A 19,642-nucleotide genomic window follows, 5' to 3' on the forward strand; every position below is an offset into this window, starting at 1 on the left:
TTGCAGGATAGAAGGCCAATATATAAAAATTAGTCGTATTTCTGTATACTAACAACAAACAATTGGAAATTGAGATTAAAAGGCAACTTCATTTACAGCAGCATCGGAAATATGAAAGGCTTCGTGATAAATCTAACAAAAGATGTGTCAGGTCCATATACTGAAAGCTACAAAACATTACTAAGAGAAATTAAAGAAGATCAAAATAAACTGAGAGATATACCATATTCATGAGTTTTTAAGATGTCTCATTCATAGATTTGGCATAATTTCAATCAAATCCCAGCAGGTTTTTTTTTTAAGTAGAAATTGACTATTTATTTGTTTGTTTGTTTATTTATTTATTTTGAGACAGTGTCTCATTCTGCAGCCCAAGCTGGGGTGCAGTGGCATAATCTTGGCTCACTGCAGCCTCCACCTCCTGGGCTCATGTGAGTCTCATGCCTCAGCCTCCTGAGTAGCTGGGACTACAGGTGCGTGACACCATGCCCGGCTAATTTTTGTATTTTAGTAGAGACCAGTGGGGTTTCACTTTGTTGCCCAGGGTGGTCTCGAACTCCTCAGCTCAGGTGATCCACCTGCCTTGGCCTCCCAAATTGCTAGGATTACAGGCATGAGCCACTGCGCCTGGCTTGTTATTATTGAGACAGGATCTTGCTCTGTCACCCAGGCTGGAATGCAGTAGCATGATCATAGCTCACTCTAGCCTTGACCTCTCAGGCTCAAGTAATCCTCCCACCTCAGCCTCCTGAGTAGCTGGGACTATAGGTGCAAGCTACCATGCCCAGCTGATTTTTATACTTTTTGTAGAGATGAGGTCTTAGTATGTTACCCAGACTGGTCTTAACTCTTGACTTCAAGCGATCCATCCACCTCAGCCTCCCAAAGTGCTGGGATTATAGGCACATGCCACCATGCCTAATTTTTTTACTTTAAAAAAAATTTTTTTTTGTAGAGATAGGGTCTCACTATATTCCCCAGGCTGGGTTTTTATTGATTGATTGATTGATTGGACTCCTAGATTAGGGACAAAGAAATCGACTAATTCTAAAGTTTATATGGAAGTTCAAAAGAACTAGGCTAGCCAAAACAACTTTGAAAAAAAGATGAACAAAATTGGAGGATTAACACTACCTGGTTTTTTGTTTTTTTCTTTTTCGAGACAGAGTCTCGCTCTGTCCCCCAGGCGGGATTGCAGTGGTGCGATCTCCATTCACTGCAAGCTCCGCCTCCTGGGTTCACGCCATTCTCCTGCCTCAGCCTCCCTAGTAGCTGGGACTACAGGCTAATTTTTTTGCATTTTTAGCAGAGACAGGGTTTCACCATGTTAGCCAGGATGGTCTTGATCTCCTGACCTCGTGATCCGCCCGCCTTGGCCTCCCAAAGTGCTGGGATTACAGGCGTGAACTACTGTGCCCTGCCAACATTTACCTGATTTTAAGACCTGTAAAGCCACAGTAATCAAGGCATTTGAGGTATTGATGTGAAATCTTTGTTTTTATTTTTCTTTTTTAAAGACAGTGTCTTTCTGTGTTGTCCAGGCTGGCTTGAACTACCGGGCTAAGGTGATCCTCCCACCTCAGCCTTCTTAGCAGCTGGGACTACAGGCTTACACCACTGTGCCTTGATGTGGAATCTTTTTTATTTTAATTTTTTTGTAGAGACAGGATCTCACTGTGTTGCCCAGGCTAGTCTTGAACTCTTGGGCTCAAGTGATCCTCCCCGCCTTGGCCTGATGTGAAATCTTTATGACCAGGAGTTAGGCAAAGATTTCTTAGACATGATATCAAAAGTATTAATCCATAAAAGAATAAATGGATAAGTTGGCCTTCGTCAAAATTTGTAAAACTTCTGTTTCAGTGACCTTTGAAAGGCGCTGTTAGAAAAAAATGAGAAGAGAAACCACAAAGGGGAAAAGATTTGCAAATCATCATGTATCTGATAGACTTGTATCCAGAGTGTATAAAAGAGCTCTCAATTTAATAATAATAATAATAATATAATAAACAAAGAAAAAGGTGAAAGATCTGGACACTTCAAAGAAGATACACAAATGGTAAATAAACATGTGGAAAGATGTGCAGCATTATTGTTAGGAAAATGGATGTGCCTGGTCCTGGTTGCTCATGACTGGCAATTCAAGATCAGAAGGACCTTTTGCAACCCAGCAGGCCTTTGAGCCCTGTCAGTTTCCTGTCCCTTGCATGGTTGCAAGCCTTACACATTTGCTTCCTGCCAACTGTGCAAATCCCAGTATCAAAACATTAGTTTTTTGTTTTTTGTTTTTTTTTTTGAGACGGAGTCTTGCTCTGTCCCCCAGGCTAGAGTGGTGGCGCAATTTTGGCTCACTGCAACCTCCGCCTCCCAGGTTCAAGCGATTCTCATGCCTCAGCCTCCTGAGTAGCTGGGATTACAGGCCATCTGCCATCATGCCCGGCTAATTTTTGTAGAGATGGGGTTTCACCATGTTGGCCAGGCTGGTCTTGAACACCTGACCTCAGGTGATCCGTCCACCTTGGCCTCCCAAAGTGCTGGGATTACAGGTGTGAGCCACCGTGCTCAGCCCAAAACATTAGATGCTTTATCTTCCTTCAGGTGGATCATTTATAATGCAGATTTACAGATTTCTCTCAGATTCACTTCTTCCCAATCAATGCGTCATTTCTTGATGCTGTTGTTTACTGTGTGTATCAGTAGAGTCTCAGGATTATTGTGACAAACCCAACTCAGACTCAAATGGGATCTCTTTATCAACTTGGATTTTGGAAATTAAGGGGTAGATTTCAGGCACAGCTGAATTCCAGAGGTGCAGCTGGTGTTAGTGTTATCTCTTGGTTATTGTTTTGTTCTCTGCTGACTTCCTTCTCAGGCAAGTTTTCCCCATGCGGTGGCAGAGGCAGCCGCGAGCAAACAACAGGGAAAGAGCCCCTCCTTCCTAATTGGCCCAGGAACAGTTTCAAGTTCAGCTGTCACTGGCCGGACTTGGGTCAGCAGCCATGCCTGAACCAATCCCTGGGCCCAGGGGAGACGAGGGGCTCATTGCCAGGCCCAGGTCACCTGCCTGGGAGCCAGGGGTGGAGTCGGCCAGAGCCAAACAATGTGGACAGAGAGCAAGGAGGGGATGTTCTACCCAGACAGATGGCCCAGTGTTGCTGGGGGAGGAGGGCGTGGCTGTCAGCAGGGAAGAGCAACAGATGGCCCTTCACCAGGGAACAAATCCAGTTGTTTTTAATTTTTAACTAAGTAGGATGTTAATATGCTTCCAAAAGTCAAAGGATTCAAAAAGGGTCCATCTACACTGTTCCTTATAGCCCTTGTAGGACGACTGATTTCATTGACTTCTCATTTTTCCTTCCTGTGTTTCTTTTGGTAAAGATAAGTTGATGTATTTATGTTTTCTTGTTTCCTCCCTTTTGTACACATTAGAGAGCATACTATCTGTACTATTTTGTACTTGCTTTTTTCACTTATCAAGAGAAAGGAAAACATTTGTAACCAGCTGTGCTAATTCTTGCCGTTATCAGTACACAGCATGGAGGTTGATTTGAAGATGACGGGATGTCCATGTGAGCATATGAAGGGACTGCCAGGCTTTTCTTCTGCTGAACGGTGTCTTTATGCTCTTAAGCCTGGGTGCCAAGTGAATCTCTCTCCTCTTCCAATGCAGATGGCGGCAGCTATGCCATCCACGACTCCCAGGCCCCCAGTCTCAGCTCTGAGGGCGGGAGTTCCCCCTCCAGCCCCGCACACAACTGGGAGATGAATTACCAAGAGGCAGCAATCTACCTCCAGGTGAGTATCTCCAGTCAGGCCCTGGCGGTTCCCTGCACCTATTGGTGGGGTGGGGCAGCCAGGACTCTGTTAGGTGCCCAGAAATTCAGTTCCAGCGGCAGTTCATGCTGCTGCTGCTGCTCGTGTGTGAGCTTCAGGTTCGTAAGATGGGCTGGCTGACCTGACTGTGCTCATAGGGGAAAACTGCCGTGCACCAGCTTGTCTTCAGGCCCCTGTTTGGGGCTGTGCTAACTCCCACAATTTCTGGAGTCTGTCCACTCAGCCTTCCCTGCCACCCTCCCTCTTCTCAGGGCACACTGAGAGGCCACATTCTCAGGAGGGAATTCTTCTTTACATACTGAATGCTGTAGCTTTATTCCTGTTTAACTTGTTGCTGCTTTCCTGTTTGCCATTTTAGGATTCTTTTTTTTATTTTTTATTTTTGTGTGAAAGGTGAAAGTAATACATGCTTATTACAATAAATTTAGATACAAAAAAGAATGAAGAAACATTCACCTAAGGCAGTCACTGTCAACATTATTTCCTTCCAGGTTTTAAAAAAAAAAAGTGCTATAAGAATAATATATCTGTTTTCCAAAAAAGTCATATGGTATGTGCAATTTTATATTCTGCTTTTTTTTTTTTTCTTTTTTTCTTTTTTTGAAGACAGTCTCATTCCATCACCCAGGCTGGAGTTGAATTGTAGTGGCTTGATCTTGGCTCTTTGCAACCTCTGTCTCCCGGGTTCAAGCGAGTCTCCTGCCTCAGCCTCTGGAGTAGCTGGGATCACAGGCACGTGCCACTATGCCCGGCTAATTTTTGTATTTTTAGTAGAGATGGGGTTTCGCCATGTTGGCCAGGCTGGTCTTGAACTCTTGACCTCAGGTGATCTGCCCACCTCAGCCTCCCAAATTGTTGGCGTTACAGGCATGAGCCACCACACCTGGCTATTTAAATAGCTTTAAATTATATCAGGTAAATTATCCTAATTTACTTAACCTGATAATCTTGAATATATTCCCTTATTGTAAATTATAATTCAAGGACAATCTATACATAGTACCCCCCACCCCCTTACATCTAGGATTATTTTACTAGGAAAGTAAAAGAAATGGAAAGTCTAAGAAATGGAATGACCGGGTAGAAGGAATCAACAGTTTTTAGGTCCTTGATGTTTATCATGGAATCCTCTCCACAGGAAGTATTGCCTCTTTACTGACGGCCCCACTGGCGGTGACATTTTAACCTTAATCTTGCCAATCTTGTCACTATAAGATTTCAGTTTCTGGTTTGCATTAAGAGTTTGGATGAGGAAATAGATTTTTTCTTAAGTGCATTCACATCATAATTTTCCCTAATCTTTCTTATCTGAATCAGCTCTCCACTGCAAGTATTTGTTTTGTCATTTAAAAAAGATTTAGTGAAATTCAAGCCTGGGCAACATGGCAAATCCATCTCTGGAAAAAATACAAAAATTAGCCAGGCGTGGCATGTGTACCCTCTAGTCCCAGCTGCTTGCAAGACTGAGGTGAAGGTGTCGCCTGACTCTGGGAAGTTGAGGCTTCAGTGAACCATGTTTGTGTCACTGCACTTCAGCCTGGGTGACAAAATGAGACCCTGTCTAAAAAAAAGAAAAAAGATGTAATGAAATTTAGACATTTGTTTGATGGTTGTTCAATCGTTTGTTTCTCATACGTTCATGCAGCATCATATACACCTAAACGATTGTGTTTTGTTTCAAGTTAAGGCAACAGAATGTTTTAGGAAAATTGTCCCAAGCTCAGGCATGCTTGTTAATGATCTAGCAAGGATGTCTTTTGCACATCGCCTTCTCTGAGGCTGGATAAGAGCGTGGGATTGGTCAGAACACAGACTTAGAATGGCTGAAGCTCTAAGGATCCTGATCATTCCTCCTTTTCCTAAGCAGGTGAGGACATTGGTAATGAAAATATGAGACTTTAAAGGGCACCTGCTAATCTTTGTAACAAGCCTCTGAGGCTGCAGTGATCATCTCCCACTTTACAGATGTGGTGACTGAGACTCAGAGGGGCCAAATGATGCCCAAGGCCACCCAGCTAGGGAGTTGCAGAGCTCCACATTTAAACTGTTTAGCCTCCAGATGATATTTTTTATTCTGTGTGCTGTTGCATCACTTATGAACTGACCGTGTGCAACTCCTTGAAAATGGGCCATGTATTTGTGGAAAAAAGCAGTTATGGAACAGCTGGTGTTGTATGATCATTTTAAATTGATGTCATACAGCAACATATGCATGCGGGTATGTATGTGTACAGATATCTATACATATCTGGAAAGTTGTTTAAATATTAAAGATGATTATCTCTGGTTGATGGAATTTTTACTACCTTACGAATTTAAATTGTTTAAATTATTTTACCAAAAATGCATTTTTTAAAAAAAATGTAAGAAAAACTTGGATTTCTTTGAACAGTCACAGTCATTCACAGCTGTTCCTGGAGGATGAGATGGCCTGTTTTTGTTGAGACAGACTCTCACTCTATTGCCCACGCTGGAGTACAGTGGCGCGATCTCGGCTCACTGCAACCTCCTTCCAGGTTCAAGTGATTCTCCTGCCTCAGCCACCCAGGTAACTGGGATTACAGGCACCTGCCACCACGCCCGGCTAATTTTTGTATTTTTAGTAGAGACGGGGTTTCACCATGTTGGCCAGGCTGGTCTCAAACTCCTGACCTCAAGTGATCCACCCGCTTAAGCCTCCCAAAGTGCTGGGATTACAGGTGTGAGCCTCTGTGCCCGGCTCAAGATGGCCTGCCTTTTCACACTTGCAGCCAGGCTATAGGTCCTGCAGTGAGCCAGGTTGCTGGTGTGCATGGATAATTGGCCCTCGCTGCTTTGAGGGTGTCTGGTGCCTGCAGTTTCCCCTCTTCCCACATTTTATCTGTTACCTGTTAATTCACTCATCCTCTGGAGCCACAAGCTCAGCAGTCCTGGTGCCTTTGAAACAGTACTCATTTCTATGTGGACTTGGACCCCAGGGAGCAGACAGCAAAGGCCTAGAAGTCGCTACAACTGGCCTTCCTTATTTTTCCAAATCTAGTTTATGATCAGCAGCCAGGAAACAGGGTCGATGTTCTCTTGGGTTTTCTTCAGAATCCAGTGCCATGGGTGATATTTCCATCTGTTGGTGGAGACCTCATTCCCCCCATCTCTTCTGGGACGATTCCAAGTCCTAGAGTTAAAATCTGAGCCCCCATGTCAGTGGTTCTTCTAGCGAGACCTTCATTCCTGGCTATTTGTTGGAAGAAATTGCCCAAGAAATACATTTTTTTTTTTTTTAGTTATTGAAACCAGAAGCTTCCCAGGCCACTGTATGTGGCCCCCTGCCCACTGCCGTGGCCATGGAGGTGGTAGTGAAAACCACAGCCCTGCACAGAGCACAGAACCATGTTCAACTTACCCTCTGTTGACTGCCAAGGTGTTTGCTCCCGTTGACATGCCTACCCTGCCAGGTTTGCTGCTGGGTCTGCGGTTTGCCTCGATTTTTTGCTAATGAGGAGAGCAGTTTATCTAGCTTCAGGGAAGTAACTCACTCACAGTCACTCTGCAAACTGCAAGCAGGGCCTTTCCCAGAATAAGTTTGTGAGAATGGGCCGAGCATGGTGGCTCACACTTGTAATCCTAGCACTTTGGGAGGCTGAGGTGGGCGGATCACTTGAGCTCAGGAGTTCAAGACCAGCCTGGGCCACATGGTGAAACACCATCTCTACTAAAAATACAAAAATTAGCCAGGTGTGGTGGTGTGCACTTGTCATTCCAGCTACCCAGGAGGCTGAGGCAAGAGAATTGCTTGAACCCAGGAGGCGGAGGTTGCAGTGAGCTGAGATTGTACCACTGCATTCCAGCCTGGGTGACACAGGGAGACTCTGTCTCAAAAAAAAAGAAAAAAAATATTACATAACATATAAATATATCAAAATATCACATTGTACCCCATATACAATTATTATTTGTCAATTGAAACAAGGTAGGGTATGGGGAATCCTGAATTAAGTAAATGTATAGTAGCAATACGCCACTGTGCAGCTCCTTTTTTTTTTTGGAGACAGGGGCCCAGGCTGGAGTATAGAGTATAATAGTGTTCAAGTGATTCCCCTGTCTCAGCCTCCCAAGTAGCTGGGACCACAGGCACATGCCACCATACCCGGCTAATTTTTGTATTTTTAGTGGAGATGAGGTTTCACCATGTTGGCCAAGCTGGTCTCGAACTCCTGACCTCAGGTGATCCATGCGCCTCAGCCTCCCAAAGTGCTGGATTACAGGCATGAGCCACTGTGCCTGTTCTGGGTAGCTCTTGAAGGGCGTTAAAGGGTCTGACTAGGCAGGGTTATTGGCTTCCTTTTTTCTGGTAATGTTCATATAACTTATGATAATAGCAAATACCTGTAGTGAGCTGACTGTGTGGCAGACACCACTCTAAGTGCCTTTCAAATGTCCTCACCTTTCTTCTTCACAACAGCCCCAGGAGGAAGCACTAATGTTAGTGCCTTTACCGTTGAAGAAGCTGAGCCTCAAGGGCGAAGGAACCTTCCCAACATTCCTCAGGGAAGGATTAGAAAGCCAAGGCTCAGCTCATGTGGTTCCTCTCAGGCTCTTTACACTGAGCTCTATTTTTTTTTTTTTTTTTTTAGACAGAGTCTTGCTCTGTCGCCCAGGCTGGAGTGCAGTGGCACGATCTCGGCTCACTGCAAGCTCCGCCTCCCGGGTTCATGCCATTCTCCTGCCTCAGCCTCCTCAGTAGCTGGGACTACGGGCGCCCACCACCACGCCCGGCTAATTTGTTTGTATTTTTAGTAGAGACGGGGTTTCACCATGTTAGCCAGGATGATCTCGATCTCCTGACCTCGTGATCCGCCCGCCTCGTCCTCCCAAAGTGCTGGGATTACAGGCGTGAGCCACCGAGGCTGGCCTCTGAGCTCTTTACACTCTGCTGGGCACTCCTAGAGGGAGAACTTGGCCTCTGAGGGGACTTTACTTCCTCCTAGGACCTTTCTTCTTTTTTTTCTTTTTCTTTTTTTTTTTTTTTTTGAGACCAGATCTTGCTCTGTGGTCCAGGTTGGAGTACAGTGGCATGATCTTGGCTCACTGCAGGTTTGACCTCCCGGGCTCAAGTGATTCTCCCATCTCAGCCTCCTAAGTAGCTGGCACCAGGGGTCTCACCTTGTTGCCCAGGCTGGTCTCAAACTCATGGGCTCAAGCAATCCTCCTGCCTCAGCCTCCCAAAGTGCTGTGATTACAGGCATGAGCCATGGCACCTAGCCCCTCCCCTCTTTTTTAAGAGATGGGGTCTTGCTGTGTTGCCCAGGCTAGACTTGAACTCCTGGCTCAAGGGATCTTCCCGCCTTGGTCTCTGGAGTATCTGGGATGTCACTACACCTGGCTGTCTCAGGACTCTTTGGTTCCTCCAAGTGGTTTTTAAGAAGCAGCAAGTCTCTTGAGCCCATCAGCAGGCAGGAGTGAGACTTGACCACCATGAGTTTTGCGAAGATCATTTTGATTTTCCAGCGTCTTCTGTCTCTGGCTTGAATCTCTCCTCGCCTGCCTGGGTCCTTCCCTTCCTCCCCTGCCCATGGTTCCTCCTTGGTGCTGGACAGGTCTCCAGGCTCACATGCCCACACTGCTCTCATCTTTTCAGGAAGGCGAGAACAATGACAAGTTCTTCACCCACCCCAAGGATGCCAAGGCGCTGGCGGCCTACCTCTTTGCACACAATCACCTCTTCTACCTGATGGAGCTGGCCACGGCCCTGCTGCTGCTGCTGCTCTCCCTGTGCGAGGCCCCCGCCGTCCCCGCGCTCCGGCTCGGCATCTATGTGAGCACACATGCTCCTCACATGGGGGGCTGGGAGACACGGCTTTCAGGGCAAACGACAGAACCCCAAAAAGGAACATACTGGGAGGACAAACACTGCAAACAGACTTAAAACAGAGAGATACCAGGCGGTCATAGAGGATTTGGGAGCCGAAATGCCTGGGTGTCCCTATTGGAGTGAATGGCCTTCAGCCAGTCTCTCTGGGATTCTGCCCACCAGTGCATTCCAGGGAGGGGAAGTGTCCCAGGCCCTGCTCAGAACCAGTGCCCACACCTTGTCTCGGGGTGGGGAGGGCACCCAGTGGATAGTCCCACTACTCTGTCTCCAGCCTCAAAGGAGAAGGCATTTGGGTGTGGTCACCATGGGAGGCGGAGATGTTTCCTGGGCAGCTCCAGCCCCTCAGATGTCCCCACACCTAGGCCCAGCCATCATTCAGTGGGGGCCAGAGCAGGTGTGGAGCTGTGCTTGTTCCCTTCTCAAGGAGTGTGCGGGAGGCATGGAAGCAGGGAAGGAAGCCTGTGCCTGTTGAGTTAGGAAGCACTCATCCAGCCTGGCCTCTGAGGCCCTCCATGACTCAGTTTCCCTTCCTGTTTCTCCTTCTTCGTGCCTGAAAGTCACAGCTCCAGCCAGTCTGTGTTTCTTCCTCTGCACACCTCCACCACTCTTGTCCCCTGTGCTGGAGTCCATCTTCCCGTCCCTTCACTCTGTCAGTTCCTGCCCACTGGAATGTCCACAGGTCCCGAACCTCCCCACCCCCGGAAGGAGGAGCTCTCCCATGTCTGTTTCCCGGAAGCACTTGACTTCCCTGCTGGGAAGGTTTTACAGCTGAGGGTTTTCCATGTCTTGTCCTTTTGTCCAGAATGAGGATGAGAGTTTTAGGGGCTGCTCTCTGCTTGACAGTCCTTGTTTTTTTGACAATCAGATTTTATTTCTTAAGTTCCTAATTGATGCTTTCTTAGTGTCTTTCATAGATCTTTTGTAAATTACATGAAATCCCTCTTAGAACAAGGCTAGATATTAAATTTTATCTTATCTTGTTTTTCTTACTTTTTTTTTTTTTTCTTTTTGAGACCGAGTCTCCCTCTGTTGCCCAGGCTGGTGTGCAGTGGCACCATCTCGGCTCACTGCAACATCTGCCTCCTGGGCTCAAGCGATTCTCCTGCCTCAGCCTCCTGAGTAGCTGGGGTTACAGGTGTGCGCCACCTCGCCCAGCTAATTTGTTTTTCTTACAACTTACAAACTTCAGGCTCCTTCCTGATTTTTCATCATTTGGACCAGCATGTCAGTTTCCTGGATATCAAGTTTATGTTTAGTTGTTTGGGGAAGGCTCCGTGACCAAGGCTTTGTCTTTAGGCATGCAGGGCCAGGTTTTTGTAACTCTGGTGTGTGTTGGGAGGATGTCCTGGGGCACTTCCAGGTCCTGGGAGGATTGGGCAATGAGGAGTGGCCGTGGGCTGGGCTGGCCATGACACATCCCCACACCCTCTGGTCTCAGGTCCACGCCACCCTGGAGCTATTCGCCCTGATGGTAGTAGTGTTTGAACTCTGCATGAAGTTACGCTGGCTGGGCCTCCACACCTTCATCCGGCACAAGCGGACCATGGTCAAGGTGATGTGTCCGCCCATCTGTCCCTCCCCTTGCAGACTTTTCTCCCATGTCACCTTCAAACCTGTCTCTTTGGTACAATTCAGAATCCACCATGGACCCAGTCCATGCTTAGAGGTGTCACCCTAGGGTCCTTGTCCTGACCACGCCCTCAGCCTTGCCAGTGCCCTAGATGTTGTGGTGATGCCAGCAGTAGCTAACGTGATGGGGTGTTTAGTACCTGCCAGGCACTGGCACAGTCACCTTGGAGAGAGGTGTGCTGCTCTCCCTGTTTTACATTCATCTGGAGACATGGGGTTCACACCCAGCTCTGCCCACTGCGCCCGGTCTCACCTGTCCCTAGTGTTATGCGTTTTCTCTCTGTGCCGCAGAGAGTGGCGTGAGTAGGAGCACGTCAAGGTGGCACTTTGTAGTGTGTGGAGCATGTGTGCTACTCTAGGAGAGTGTAGCCAAGTAAGCGGAGCTGAAGAGGAGCTGCAGGCCCCAGGATCCCTGATGTGAGTAGGGAGGGCTGATCGAGGGGGCCTGGCAGAGTGGCAGTTTTGCCTCCTCAGTGGATACCAGCAGTCATGCTTCCCTTCGGCTCATTCTCCTGGTGCCACACACCTGAGCCAGCAGCTGGAGTTTTTTCCTTCTGGGGCTGCCTGATGTTGGCAGGAAGTGCGAGAGAGGGCTGGAGAGAAGAAAAGGCCTCCCGAGGTCAGAGTGGGCGCTGCCTCCCCAGCCCCCAATTCTAGGTATGCAGGATGACGGCTGGGCTGCAGGGCCTGACGGTGCTCCATGCCTGCCACCCGCAGACCTCGGTGCTGGTGGTGCAGTTTGTCGAGGCCATCGTGGTGTTGGTACGGCAGATGTCCCATGTGCGGGTGACCCGAGCACTACGCTGCATTTTCCTGGTGGACTGTCGGTATTGCGGTGGCGTCCGGCGGTAAGGCCCGGGTTGGAAGCTGGGCAGACAGTCACTATCCTGGCATGGCCTGACCTCTGGGCTGGTGGGGCAAGAGCTTGTGAGTCAGTCAGTGATGACGTCGACCCTGCATGCTGGTGGGAGTACACACACACTCACTCTCCCTCTGCCATTCCACCCACGCACAGGAGAAGGCGATCTTCCTGCCGCAGTGTAGGTTTGCGGCCTCTGGGTCCAGGGCTTTTTCCCATCTTTTCTGCAGCCTTCCAGAGCTGCTTCCTCGCTCTATGCGTGTTATCTACCCAAATGCAGGCAGCTCAGCAGCATCCATGTGACACAAGCAGACTCTCCTGCCATCTCCACTGAGGCTGTGGGACCAAACTCAAACCGGACCAAGCCTCAACTGAGATTTATTTTGGGAGACGCAATCTGGAAAATTTCTTGGCTGGTCTACTGTTGCTGAGAGTGGGCTTGTAATTCATTCTTTGTGCCCATCTGCAAAGCTAGAAACAGGACTTGTCCTTGAAACAGGCCCAGTGTCCCAGGACTAAGTGGCCTTGAAATGTCTTCATGCCTTCCACATCCTGCTCATGGAAACTGACCTTTGCGCCCAAAGTGATGCCCTTGGCCTTCTGCTCTGTTCCCTGCTTGCAGGGCACTTGCCTCCTTGGGCCGTCACCAGGTGGAGGTGGCTGTGTGCTACGCCTGCCCCAGTTCTTCCCCGCCACCCACTAAGTGGGGGTCTCAAGCCACTTTAGGAAGAAATGAAGCATGATGTCACACCAGGGTATGGCAGGGTTTAGTATTTCGAGTCAGAAGCACTAGGCCCCCATCTCAACAAGGAGGAGTCCCAGACGGCCTGCCCCAGCTGGCACCTCCCCTGAGCTGGCCCATCTCTCCCCAGCAACCTGCGGCAGATCTTCCAGTCCCTGCCGCCCTTCATGGACATCCTCCTGCTGCTGCTGTTCTTCATGATCATCTTCGCCATCCTCGGTGAGTTCCTACTTCTCAGGCCTAGGCGCACTCAAAAAGCACGTTCACAGTGGATGAAAAATTATTTTGGGCCTGGCACAATGGCTCACGCTTATAATCCTAGCATTTTGGGAGGCCGAGGTGGGCAGATAACCTAGGTCAGGAGTTTGAGGCCAGCCTGGTCAACATGGTGAAATCCAGTCTCTACTAAAAATACAAAAATTAGCTGGGCGTGGGTGGCACATGCCTGTAATCCCAGCTACTTGGGAGGCTGAGGCAGGAGAATTGCTTGAACCCGGGATGCCAAGGTTGCAGTGACCTGAGATCGTACCACTGCTTTCCAGCCTGGGCAACAACAGAGTAAGTGAGACTTTGTCTCAAAAAAAAAAAAGAGAAGAAAAATTATTTTGACAGTGCCTTAGTCCTTTTGGACTGCTATAACAAAATGCCATAGACTGCATGGCTTATAAACAACAAAAGTTTATTTCTTCCTGACTGGGTGGCTTATAAACAACAGAAGTTTGTTTCTCCCTGTTCTGGAGGCTGTGAAATCTGGAAGTCCAAGGTCAAGGGCCAGCCGTGGGTGTCTGGTGAGGGCCTGTTCCCTGATCCATAGGTGGTGCCTTCTGGCTGTGTCCTCACGTGGTGGAGGGTGAGAGGCAGCTCTCTGGGACCTCTTTTTTTTTTTTTTTTTTTTTTTGAGATGGAGTCTCACCCTGTCACCCAGGCTGGAGTGCAGTGGCGCGATCTCGGCTCACTGCAACCTCCGCCTCCCAGGTTCAAGTGATTGTCCTGCCTCAGCCTCCCGAGTAACTGGGACTACAGGCACCCACCACCACACCCAGCTAATTTTCGTACTCTTAGCAGAGACGGGATCTCACCATATTGGTCAGGCTGGTCTCCAACTCCTGACCTTGTGATCTGCCTGCCTCGGCCTCCCAAAGTGCTGGGATTACAGGTGTGGGCCACTGCGCCCAGCCTCTGGGACCTCTTTTATATGGGCGCTAATCCCATTCGGGGGGACTTCACACTCATGACCTCTTCACCTCCAACAGCCCCCACCTCCTAACACCCTCAATTTGGGGATTAGATTTCAACGTAGGGATTGGGGCGGGGAACACAAACATTCAGACTAGAGCAGGTAGTTTCAGAAATTCAGAAAGATTTTAAAAATATGCCAGGCATGGTGTCTCATGCCGATTGTCCCACCATTTTGGGAGGCTGAGGCAGGCAGATCGCTTGAGTCCAGGAGTTCGAGACCAGCGCGAGACCCCATCGCTACCAAAAAAACAAACAAAAACAGGAATTAGCTGGGCATGGTGGTGTGTGACATGCTCCTGTGGTCCCTGCTACTCAGGAGGTGAGGCAGGAGGATCACCTGAGCATGGGGAGACAGAGGTTGCAGTGAGCTGTGACGGTGCCACTGCGTTCCAGCCTGGGTGACAGAGCAAGACCCTGTCTCAAAATAAATAAATAATAATAACGTGAACACCCATGGACCTACCATCCAGTTTAGGAAATGAAGCCTTAGAATAAAATGGAAGGCACGTTTGTGACCTTTAGTGATCATGATTCCCGCTTTCCCCAAAGGTACCCACTGTCCTAAGCTTATCATTCCCATGCACTTCTTTATATTTTGTTTCACATTTATGTTTCCCCAAGTGACAAAGAAATGATAAAGCTTTACATACTTAAAGAAGTCTCTAAGTGGTTATATAATATGGGTGTCCACTTCTACACATTGGTCTTTCGCTCAATACTGTGTTTTTGAAATTTATTCCTGTTGATACATGTAGATGCCGTATATTCATTTTCACTGGAGCGGAGCAAGTATGCCAAAGCTTGTTAATCTGCTCTTCTGTTGGACGTTTTTCTTATCACAAATCCCACCGCAGTGAACACTCCTGTGTGTTTCCTGGTGCTCACGCTTGAGAGTTTCTCGAAGGCACTTGCCTGGGCCCTGAGAGATGGCAAGCTTCAGCTTCACTGGGTACAGCAGGGTCACAGGCTGCTCATTCAGGAGGGCTTGGTTTTTCACATGGGGCTGACTGTGATAGCCACACAGAGTCACAGGGCATAGACCTTGGAAGCCCTGGTACTCAGCTGGGAAAGCCGAGGTCCTTTCACCAGGACTCCGCAGATGGCGAAGACAGTGGGACTCCAGAGCCCTGACTCTGAGGCTAGAGCCAGGCCCCACCCCTCCTGGCCCTCATGACTGCCTTGTCCTGAGTCATGGCTCTCACTTCCTCCCACCCGCCATCCCACTCTTGGTAGAATTTTGTTTGTGCTTCTCCAGGGGTAGGGCTGATTTCCCCTAAGGGCAGAGTTCCTCCCTTTTCCCACTCAGGATTTCAGGGACTCAGGGAGTCGTCCATTCCTGAAGGGAGGAAGTGAATGGCATTCCCACCCTGGGACCCTGGCTGCAGGGGAGCAGCGGATCCCTTTGGAATTTTACTCAGCTGTCATGATCTCAGAACCTAAGATTGCAAAACAGCAGCCTGGATTCCAGATCCAGCCTACAGATGGGTTTTGTTTGGTCTGAAAACTTGGAGCCAGCATTTTAAAATTAGATTTTACACAAAAATACAGACTTCCCCTCTTTTGAAAGAACAGAGCTGATAGTGCCCAGCACATTGCTGTAGAGCGGCAAGCGTCTGGTGCCTGCAGCCCTGCTCCCTTTCAACACAGCATGCATTCTTGGGGTGCTGTGGTCCCCAACAGTCCCTGCTGCTCTTCCTGACCTGCTGCATTCATTTGCCTGTATTTGCCCGGTCCTTTTCACACCAGGTTTTGGGACCTCTGCTCTAATCCTTTTGTTTATCTGTGTTTCCACCCGCTTCTAGGTTTCTACTTGTTCTCCCCTAACCCTTCAGACCCCGTAAGTAATTGGCACATTTGTCTGTCTCTTCTTTTATGGAGGACTTTTCCCTCAGACAGGGTCACCAGCGTGACCCTGTAGCCATGTGGGGAAGGGGGGCCCTGCCTGGTTTCTCATCATAGCTTGTGTGTGCACCGCACGTGGGAGTTCCTGTCACTCAGACTTGACCACTTCCTTCCTTGAGAGCTGGGGATCCCCTTTTCTGTCCTTCAGAGGGGTGCCGCCAGGATCAGGTTTGGACCGTTGAAATATTTTGGCAGAGGAGTAGTGGCGGAGAGCCAGACGAACGGCCCAGACATGTGATTCCCTAGAAAAAAGTCCCCCCAAGTCAATAGTCTGCTTCTGCCAGAAACATCAGGTGTAGGAAAGGGGAGGCCTCTGGACTGCGTATTTGCTCTTTCCTCTGCCTCCCTCAGGGATTCCTTGAGAGATGCAAGAGCGGGCGTGGCAGGGTGCGCCAGGTGGCCCATCACAGCCTGTTCCTGGTGGCCGTGTGCTCTTGGCTGGTCCCGACCTCTCCTCTGCCCTCTCTTCTGTTGCAGTACTTCAGCACCCTGGAGAACAGCATCGTCAGTCTGTTTGTCCTTCTGACCACAGCCAAGTAAGTGCAGACTCTGCCTTTGGTCCTCTGCTGCTGCCCTGGGGTCTCCTCCTCTTTTCTGCAAAGTATATTCCACATCCCAGCACAGGCAGGTGCTGTGGTGCCGTTGGGAGATGGGGTTGGCCCACTGAGCATGAAGCCCAGGGGTGAGAGTAGGGGAACCGGGGTTGGAGGCTGGGAAGGCGAACAAGGAGCTGTCCTCTGCAAGGCATGTGCTCTGAGAGGATGGAGACAGGCAGATACAGCACGCCGGGTCACCCTCTGCAAATACAGTTTCCCAGATGTGATGATGCCCTCCTACTCCCGGAACCCCTGGTCCTGTGTCTTCTTCATCGTGTACCTCTCCATTGAGCTGTACTTCATCATGAACCTGGTGAGTGACTGTGCCTCAGGCTATATGCTGAAGCAGCCTGCCCCTACCCACACAGCGCTGGGCGCCATGGGAGTGGAGAAGTGGGGACTGCTTTCCGCCTCTCAGGGCAGAACGCTGGGGCACGAAGTCCCAGACTCATAGTCAGGTGCAGTGTTGCAAGGAATGCCCTGTCAGGACTTCAGGAGTTCAGCCAGTTGCTGGGGGTGGCGTCCTCACCAGGGCAGTGCTGCTGCTGCTGATAGTGCTGGATGTTAAACCCAGGCGACCCTGGGACCTTTGCATTCTTACATCAGAAATAGACAGTTGACCCTCAGTGTCCACAGGGATTGTTTGCAGGACCCCTTGTAGGTGTGAAGATCCACAGATGTTCAGGTCCCTTGTCTAAAATGGCAGAGTATTTGCAGATAACCTGTGCACATTCATCCTCTCATATATTTTAAATTATCCTGCATTACCTATAACACCTAATACAATGTAAAAGCTATGTAAATAGTTGTTATACTGGCCGGGCAGGATGGCTCACGCCTTTAATCCCAGCATTTTGGGAGGCCAAGGTGGGTGGATCCTTTGAAGTCAGGAGTTCGAGACCAGCCTGGCCAACATGGTGAAACCCTGTCTCTACTTGCGAAAATTAGCTGAGTGTGGTGGTGGGCGCCTGTAATCCCATCTACTCGGGAGGCTGAGGCAGAAGAATTGCTTGAACCCAGGAGGTGGAAGTTACTGTGAGCCAAGATCATGCCATTGCACTCCAGCCTGGGTGACAGAGCGAGACTCCGTATTAAAAAAAAAAATTGTTTTACTATATTGTTTAGGGGATAATGACAAGAAAAAGAAGGCTGTACATGTATGGTACAGATGCAACCATCCTTTTGTTTTTGGAATATTTTTGATTTGCAGTTGTTTGAATCCATGGATGCAGAACTCACAGATATGGAAGGCCAACTATATTATAACTGTAAAAGCTGGCATTTAGTAAGCCTTAGCCACTTGGCACTATGCAAAGTGCTTTACATATAAGGATGAAATAATTTAATAAATAAACACAACCCTGGAGGTAGTGAGTATGGTTCTCGAAGTGCAGATGAAGAGACTGAGGGTCAGAGTGACAGTGTGATTTGCTGACGGCTGCATAGCTTGGAGTAGCCAGGCCAGGCCCATTCCAGAGCCCTGTTCCTAACCAGTCTGTTCAGTTGCACTCACATGCCAGAAATGTCTTGTGTATTTCTACCTCATTTATCAGGAACCATCAGAAAATCCAGTATAGAACACGTTTGTGAAGGAGAACATAAAGCGCCTGTGCTCAAAGAACTTTGAGAGTATTTGTGGAGGCGCAGACAGCCGCCAGGAATGTCCCAGCCATCGTAAATCACATCCGACACCAGGCTGTTAGGCCGGTGCTCAGACCACACAATCCATGGCAGGACTAACGGGAAGAGGCTTCTGATCGAGTCTTGTGTTTATTTTTATGCTTCCGCAGAGCATTCTCACACCAGTCACCACAGTCAGGCCCAGTATAGAAATGAAAATCATCTTCTCCAGGTAGACATGTGAAATCTAAAAAATTTTAAGTCCTTTTTTTTTTTTTTTTTTTTTTGAGATGGAGTCTCGCTCTGTAACCCAGGCTGGAGAACAGTGGCGCAGTCTCAGCTCACTGCAACCTCCACCTCCCAGGTTCAAGTGATTCTCCTGCCTTAGCCTCCTGAGTAGCTGGGATTATAGGCATACGCACATGCCACTACACCCGACTAATTTTTGTATTTTTAGGAGAGACAGGGTTTTGCCATGTTGGTCAGACTGGTCTCGAACTCCTGACCTCAGGTGATCTGCCCGACTCAACCTCCCAAAGTGCTGGGATTACAGGTGTGAGCCACAGCGCCTGGCCAAAATTAAGTCTTAAAAAGGAGAAAATATATTCTTGTTTTAATTCCTCAAAACCAAGAAGAAATATGTTGAGTACTTCTTTGTGTTTGATTTAATTTGCAATATATTTAGAGCTGTGAGAATTTAGGGCAACAGTCAACAAAGTATGGCCTACTGGCCAAATTTGGCCCACAGCCTGTGTTTGTAAATACACAGGGACACAGTCATGCCCATTTGTTTATGTATTGTCTGTGGCTGATCACATGATATGACCACAGGTTAGTAATTGCAGCAGAGATCATTTGGCCTCCAGAGCCTAAAACAGTTGCTGTTGAACCCTTTACAGAAAAAGCGTGCTGACCTTTGATCCACAGGGAAAAAATGGGGGACCAGTTTGAGGGAAAGGACCAGAGAGTTTCCCTTAAAACATTTTTAGGCCGGGCGCGGTGGCTCAAGCCTGTAATCCCAGCACTTTGGGAGGCCGAGACGGGCGGATCACGAGGTCAGGAGATCGAGACCATCCTGGCTAACATGGTGAAACCCCGTCTCTATTAAGAAATACAAAAAACTAGCCGGGCGAGGTGGCGGGCGTCTGTAGTCCCAGCTACTCGGGAGGCTGAGGCCGGAGAATGGCGTGAACCCGGGAGGCGGAGCTTGCAGTGAGCTGAGATCCGGCCACCGCACTCCAGCCCGGGCGACAGAGCGAGACTCCCTCTCAAAAAAAAAAAAAAAAAAAAAAAAAAAACATTTTTAAAGACAGAGAAAGTGTTTCTAAAAAGGATTCTTTCAAGTTCTTCCCCCACCTTCCATCCCCCTCTGATAA

General features: G+C 48.6%; 1 protein-coding gene across 5 annotated transcripts in view; it reads left to right on the forward strand.

Moving 5' to 3' along the window:
• The window catches only part of TPCN1 (two pore segment channel 1), a 76,009-nt gene that overhangs the window by 34,021 nt on the left and 22,346 nt on the right, over positions 1 to 19,642 (forward strand). For 3 of the 5 annotated variants that reach the window (XR_635148.4, XM_003907196.4, XM_021922977.2), the window contains exons 3-10: positions 3,668 to 3,792; positions 9,446 to 9,622; positions 11,118 to 11,231; positions 12,026 to 12,156; positions 13,040 to 13,128; positions 15,951 to 15,985; positions 16,528 to 16,586; positions 16,860 to 16,959. Coding sequence is in view for 4 of the 5 variants with exons in the window: in XM_003907196.4 (XP_003907245.1) it covers positions 3,668 to 3,792; positions 9,446 to 9,622; positions 11,118 to 11,231; positions 12,026 to 12,156; positions 13,040 to 13,128; positions 15,951 to 15,985; positions 16,528 to 16,586; positions 16,860 to 16,959 (830 nt within the window). In the remaining variant the exon portion in view is untranslated. Of the gene's footprint in view, positions 1 to 2,523; positions 3,370 to 3,667; positions 3,793 to 7,091; positions 7,263 to 9,445; positions 9,623 to 11,117; positions 11,232 to 12,025; positions 12,157 to 13,039; positions 13,129 to 15,950; positions 15,986 to 16,527; positions 16,587 to 16,859; positions 16,960 to 19,642 lie in introns of those variants that run through there. The other 2 variants (XM_021922978.2, XM_009181768.4) reach the window with 2 other exon arrangements.

The sequence above is a fragment of the Papio anubis genome, chromosome 9, assembly GCF_008728515.1.
Source record: "Papio anubis isolate 15944 chromosome 9, Panubis1.0, whole genome shotgun sequence".
Taxonomy (NCBI): Eukaryota; Metazoa; Chordata; class Mammalia; order Primates; family Cercopithecidae; genus Papio; species Papio anubis.